Source organism: Colobus angolensis, unplaced genomic scaffold (genome assembly GCF_000951035.1).
Source record: "Colobus angolensis palliatus isolate OR3802 unplaced genomic scaffold, Cang.pa_1.0 Scaffold28, whole genome shotgun sequence".
Classification (NCBI taxonomy): Eukaryota; Metazoa; Chordata; class Mammalia; order Primates; family Cercopithecidae; genus Colobus; species Colobus angolensis.
The window spans coordinates 8,392,552-8,399,399 of NW_012116043.1; the positions used below are offsets into that span (position 1 = coordinate 8,392,552).

Genomic DNA, 6,848 nt, shown 5'->3' on the forward strand with positions numbered 1-6,848 from the left:
TCAAAAAAAAAAAAAAAAAAAAAAAAAATAGCATTCCTAAACTTAAAACTTATTCCCAAGTTATAACAAGTTATTCACAAAACTGATTTTTAATAGTTATATAATATCCCGACAAGTTTATATACCATAACTTATATAATTCTATCATTGGTCATACAGTGTCCAAGGTTTTTGGCTATTTTAAGTGATGCTGCAGTGAACATAAGGCATTTTCTGTTTTTAAAATTATTTCCTAAAGCTGAATGCTCTATCGAGAGACATAAACATTTTGAGATGAATAAAGGGAAGATGTTGATAATAATTCTGAAAGGAAAGTACCAGAAGTAATTTGCTAAAGATTCCAGAGTTGGACAGGCCTTGGTCCTAAGAGAAGGGTGGGAGGTGCAAGAGCATTGAACTCCTGTCTGTTGAGGATGGGCCTGAGGTCCCTTGTAGGAGTCCCTGAGCAATTGCACAGGGCCTTCAAGGAACCAGTCGGGGAGAGGACTTACTTGCCAGTTGCCCTTCCCTCCCTGTTGCATGGGCAGTGAGGTTTGCATGCTAGGTGCTCCTGCCGAGCACTCCTTGCCAGAAGAATGGGGAGGTCAGAGTCCACAGGGGAATGGGCCTGGAGAAAGCAGGAGTTGGGCCTCACCTGAGCCACCTCCTGTGTTGTTGCAGGACTTGGCTCCGTACCTGCCCAGCGTGACGCCTGGCCTGAAAGCATCGCTTTTGGACCCTGTGCCTGAGGTGAGTCTGAGGTAGGCTGGAGGATGAGCCAGGCCCCTCATCCAGTCCCCATAAATGGATTCCTGAGAATTCCCCAAAGCTGCTTTTGTGTCTGTTGGATAAAGGGGAAGGAGGCCCTCCGTGCCCTTCCCTGCTCCCATGTGGCTACCTTGTTTTGAGCCTCATCTTCTCACACCATCTCTGTTCTCGGTTACCTGACAGGTGCGGACGGTATCTGCAAAGGCCCTTGGGGCCATGGTGAAGGGCATGGGGGAGTCGTGCTTTGAGGACTTGCTGCCGTGGCTGATGGAGACACTGACCTATGAGCAGAGTTCTGTGGATCGCTCAGGCGCTGCACAGGGTAAGGCCAGAGCAGGTCCAGTGGCCAGACCAGGAATGCTCTATAAGGGGCCCTCAGGTCCAGTGGGCTCATTCTGTCCTTTGTTGCAGGGTTGGCTGAGGTCATGGCCGGTTTGGGGGTGGAAAAGTTGGAGAAGCTGATGCCAGAAATCGTGGCTACAGCCAGCAAAGTGGATATTGCACCCCATGTCCGAGATGGCTACATTATGATGTTTAACTACCTGCCCATCACCTTTGGAGACAAGTTTACTCCTTATGTGGGGCCCATCATCCCCTGTATTCTCAAAGTAGGTACCATGACCTTGGCAAGGGTAGAGTCCATCAGAAGGGCAGGAGGCAAGTGCTCTCCTGGAGAGCTAGGGATCCCTGCTGGGTGGGGTTGGCTTGCACAGCACTCGGCCTTCGGTGAGCCCCATGTTTTTTTGGGTTGGGGGCCTGAGAGTGGCAGCTCTGGCCGACCCACCCTCTGTGTGCCCAGGCTCTGGCTGATGAGAATGAGTTTGTGCGTGACACCGCCCTGCGCGCGGGCCAGCGGGTTATCTCCATGTATGCTGAGACAGCCATCGCCCTGCTGCTGCCCCAGCTAGAGCAAGGCCTCTTTGATGACCTTTGGAGAATCAGGTGAGAACGTGGGCAGAAAGACCCAGTGGGGATGATGTGTGGTGGCTCATGCCTATAATCCGAGCACTCTGGGAAGCTGAGGCAGGAGGATTGCTTGAACCCAGGAGTTTGCGATAAGCCCTGGCAACATAGTGAGAACCTGTCTCTACAAAAAAATAAAAAATTAGCAGGGAATGGTGGTGCACACTTGTAATCCCGGCTACAGAGGAGGCTGAGGTGGAAGGATCGCTTGAGCCTCAGAGGTGGAGGTTGTAGTGAGCTGAGATTGTGCCACTGCACTCCAACCTGGGCAACAGAGCAAGACACTGTCTTTAAAAGGGAAAAAAAAAGATCCAAAGGGCTCCACTTTGCATTTTGATAACTCCAATTGAGAAATGAAGAGCAGAATGTTGCCAAGAACTCTCTTAACTTTTTCCAGACCCTTGTTTTTAACCATTTTGTAACTTTTCCAGTTTCCTGTAGCAATGTCTTTATTCTTACTCTTTTTTAAAAAGTCCTCTCTATACAGGCTTACAACTTGTATTCAGATTTTAAATGTTAAGGACTCTTTAAAAATTTCACTTTTGGGAATATATTTCAAGGATGTATTGAATGGTCAAGTGCTTACAGCTGTTAGACATAAGGATGTTTGTTGCAGTATTGCTTACCATTTGAAAACTTGGAGATTGATTTAAAAATATAGCACATTCATACAGTGGTCTTTTTTTTTTTTTTTTTTTTCCCTTTTTGAGATGGAGTCTCTGTCGCCCAGGCTGGAGTGCAGTGGCATGATCTCGGCTCACCGCAACCTCTGCCTCCCGGGTTCAAGCGATTCTCCTGCCTCAGCCTCCCGAGTAGCTGGGATTACAGGCGTCCGCCACCATGCCTGGCTAATTTTGTATTTTTAGTAGAGATGTGGTTTCTCCATGTTGGTCAGGCTGGTCTCGAACCCCCGACCTCAGGTGATCCGTCTGCCTTGGCCTCCCAAAGTGCTGGGATTACAGGCGTGAGCCACTTCACCCTGCCTGAAATAGTTTATCCTTCTAAGGCCTCTCCTGGTTCCTCAACTTCTGATGATCAGTCTTCCTACTTGCCTGTTAATGCTTCCCCTTTTGTACTCACTTTATTTTTTATAACCTTTGTTATAGAAATTTTTACATGTTTTTTTTAAAAAAACTTTTTTCCCCCAACATTAAATGTACGTTCATTAGTAGAAAACCTGGAAAATATGTGGGCGAGTGTAAAGAAATGAAAACCGCCTGACTTCCCATTCCAAGATGACCGTCATGAATATTTTGGGTGCACTTCTTTCCATCTTCTATGCAGTGCTCAGTTGTGCCGAGCCCGCTCCTTGCAGCTGTGTGACTGTGTTGTTGGCCTCCTTCTCAGGTTCAGCTCTGTTCAGCTCCTTGGGGATCTCCTGTTTCACATCTCAGGAGTCACTGGGAAGATGACCACAGAAACTGCCTCCGAGGATGATAACTTTGGAACTGCCCAGTCCAACAAGGTGCCTGCCCCGCAGTGGCTTTCCTGCCCCTGCTGATGGCACGGTGTGCCCTGATGCCCATGCCCTAGAGGCTTCACTACTCTGTGTTCTCTGTCCCCTTCCACTGGCTGCAGGCGATCATCACTGCCCTGGGGGTAGAGCGGCGGAACCGGGTGTTGGCAGGGCTGTACATGGGCCGCTCAGACACCCAGCTGGTGGTGCGGCAGGCGTCCCTGCATGTCTGGAAGATTGTTGTCTCCAATACCCCCCGTACCTTGCGTGAGATCCTGCCCACTCTCTTTGGGCTCCTGCTGGGTTTCCTGGCCAGCACGTGTGCAGATAAGAGAACGGTGAGTTTCCTGAGCCTCGTTTTGGACCAGCAGTCCCAGTGCCTCCTTTCAGAGCCTAGAAAGCTGGGTCTGCAGAGCCTGGGAAAGTGCCCATACACCCTGCCTAACAGAGGAACATTGTGTTCTTTACGTTTTTTATTATTTTATTTTATTTATTTTTTTGAGATGGAGTCTTGCTCTGTCGCTTAGGCTGGAGTACAGTGGCGTGATCTCGGCTCACTGCAAGCTGTGCCTCCTAGGTTCACACCATTCTCCTGCCTCAGCCTCCTGAGTAGCTGGGACTACAGGCATCCGCCGCCATGCTCAGCTATGTTTTTGTATTTTTAGTGGAGATGGGGTTTCACCATGTTAGCCAGGATGGTCTCAATCTCCTGACCTTGTGATCCGCCTGCCTTGGCCTCCCAAAGTGCTGGGATTACAGGTGTGAGCCACCGCACCCAACCTCTGCAAATACTTATTAGCATCTACTGTGCATTAAGAGAGACCTAGCACCTGGGGACATAATGGAGAAGAAAGGCAGCCTCATTCCTTATCCTCGTAAGAGATAGTCTGGTCAAGGAGATGGATATTAATCAGATAACCACACAAAGAGGTGTAAAATGCGACTGTGGCCAGTGTTGTATGGTACTGCAAAGCTTATAATAGCTGCATTTGACCTGCTGGGGAGGGATGGGCCTGTGTTAGTGAACACTTCTCAGAAGAAATGATGCTTGAAGATGAAAGATAAGTAAGCACTAACCAGGTGAGGAGGTGGCGTAAGACCATTCCAGACAGAGGGAATAAATAATGCTTTAGATACAAAGACAGGATATGCCGAAGTCCCGTAGTGGGCAGGAACATAGCACCAGTAGGGGCTGAGCAAGGCCAGTGTGGCTGGAGTGAGGAGGCAGGGAGGAGCAGTGTGGCATGAGATCAGGCTGGCGCACTGGCAGGGGCAGACAGGTCAGTGGTCCCGGAGGAGGTGCCCAGGTGGGCTGGTCGTCATTTCTGCCGATCTCCTTTGGCCTACTTCCAGTGGCGATCCCTAGCAAGCAAATTGTGTATTTGGCTCTAAAGAAGGGTTTACATGAGGTCTCAGAAAGTAGATGGTTTTTTTTTCCTTAAAGCTTTGTTCCAGGTTCAGCTTGCACTGAGCCACGGCACAGTGTTAAGGCTTCAGTCATCCAGGGAAATTGCCCTTGACTGTGCAGCAGCAGATGAATCGTTTTGTTCATATGTAAGGTGCTGGCTCTTCATGTTAGGTTGTGTAGGTGTGTGTGAAACATAATTTTTTTAATGTTTTGCAAGCACTACAGAGAGTATTTGGGGGCTCTTTAGGGGTAAGAGCATTTGGGGAAGTTAAGTCAGTGATTCAGATAAAGTCTGGGAGGTTTCAGGGCCCTCATTCTGGAGTCCTCCTGCGGGTGTCCTGGGCTTTGCAGGGACTTTACTTCCTGGCTTGGTCTTTGTTGACAGATTGCAGCGAGAACATTGGGAGATCTCGTGCGGAAGTTAGGGGAGAAAATCCTCCCCGAGATCATTCCCATCCTTGAGGAAGGCCTGAGGTCTCAGAAGAGCGACGAGAGGCAGGGTGTGTGCATTGGGCTAAGTGAGATCATGAAGTCCACCAGCCGGGACGCCGTGAGTATCTTACAAGGACTGCAGGCGACCTGACCCAGAGGGCGGGGGAAGGTTACTGGAGGAGCTTCACCTCTAGGGGGTTTGCGCTGCCCTCAGGGACAAGTCAGCCTCACTCTGGGGAGGTGCTGGCTGGGCCACATGGATTTCAGTCTCCGTGTTCTCAGGTTTTCTGTCAGTTTTGCAGACTAAGAGCTAAGTGATTTGGATGCCTCCTTGAGTGGCCTTTGGAAACTGGAGATGATCTCTCTCTCACAACTGTGGAGGTTGCTCGGGATCAGTCCCTTTTGTGATGCTTTATAAGTGCAATTAAAAATGTGTGCACCTCCTTCTGGGAGAGGGGGTGGACAGCTGTGTGAGTGGGTAGGGCAGGGAGCAGTGGGAGGGGTATGCACTCACCCTTAGCAGGAGGGGAGCAGGTAAGAGTTGTGGTGCCCACTGGGAGGAAGCGTATTGTGTCTGGCAACAATACTGTTTCCATAGCAGCAACATCGAAAGGGTGTGAAGTACATTGCTCTTACTTGGTTCCTGAGGTAACTGATCCTGGAGACCCCCCTGGGGAGTAGGTTAGGAATGCTTACAGGCACTGCCTTCGTGTTTGGATGAAAACGCCAAAGCAGTTAAGTGGATGGCCCGCTAGAAATGTAAGCAAGCAGCTAGTTGCTTGGCTTGGGCATCCTTGTCTGAATCCCTAGGATACCGGATCCCTTTTCTCCTGTATTGATGTTTGTCTTACGTTTGGTTTTTAAAATTTACATTTAGCAAGGAGTCAAAAGAAATTCTGTCATTAAAAAGAATTGTGATTCATTGGAGAGGCAGAGTTCCACAGAGGCTGAGTTCTTGCCTGCAAAGTCCCCACAGTCCGGCGGCGAGTCCCACATGCCAACCAGTCATTAGAATGCAGAGTGGGTTTGCTCTGCTGGAATCGTTACCGAGGGAGCAGAGCCATTATTGGCTCCATTGTAGACCCAAGACTTCATAGAGCACAAAGTCTGGATTGAGACTTGAAGAAGGACTTAGAATTTTCCAAGAGAATAAGCAAAAGAAAGAGTCCAGGGAGAGAGAGGGCCAGATGCCATGGGAAGGAGTTTGCCGTTCTTAGAGAAGATGGGAGGTATATTGAGAATTCATCTAAAAGATTCAAGCTGTTGATTATTAAGTCTCAGTGAAGGATACATGGGGGTGCATCACATCCTCTCTGCTTTTTTTTTTTAAATTGAGACAGAGTCTTATTCTGTCACCCAGACTGGAGTGCAGTGGTGCCATCATAGCTCAGCGTAACCTTGACCTTCTGGGCTCGAGTGATCCTCTCGCTATGGCCTCCTGAGTAGCTGGGGACTGTGGGTGTGCACCACCACACCTGGCTAATTTTTGCATTTTTGGTAGAGATGAGGTCTCACTATGTTGCCCAGGCTGGTCTCAAACTCCTGGCCTCAAGTGATTCTCTTGCCTCCACCTCCCAAAGTGTTAGGACTACAGGCGTGAGCCACTGTGCTTGGCCCCTGTCTACTTTTTCATTTTTTTTTTTTAATTTTTATTTTAAGACAGTCTCACTCTGCCGCCCAGGCAGGAGTATGGGGGTACCATTTCTGCTGGCTCTAGCCTCTGCTTTCTGGGTTCAAGTGATTCTTGTGCCTCAGCCTCCTGAGTAGCTGGGATTACAGGTGTGCATCACCACACCCAGCTAATTTTTGTATTTTTAGTAGAGATGGGATTTTGCCATGTTG

At 49.0% G+C, this 6,848-nt stretch overlaps 1 protein-coding gene across 1 annotated transcript in view; it reads left to right on the top strand.

Moving 5' to 3' along the window:
• Positions 1-6,848, top strand: part of GCN1L1 (GCN1 general control of amino-acid synthesis 1-like 1 (yeast)) — a 75,122-nt gene that overhangs the window by 55,827 nt on the left and 12,447 nt on the right. Inside the window, exons 37-43 of the mRNA XM_011948601.1 lie at positions 661-729; positions 931-1,069; positions 1,159-1,355; positions 1,547-1,689; positions 3,058-3,175; positions 3,289-3,504; positions 4,960-5,128. Of these exons, the coding sequence (XP_011803991.1) occupies positions 661-729; positions 931-1,069; positions 1,159-1,355; positions 1,547-1,689; positions 3,058-3,175; positions 3,289-3,504; positions 4,960-5,128 (1,051 nt within the window). The remainder of the gene's footprint in view (positions 1-660; positions 730-930; positions 1,070-1,158; positions 1,356-1,546; positions 1,690-3,057; positions 3,176-3,288; positions 3,505-4,959; positions 5,129-6,848) is intronic.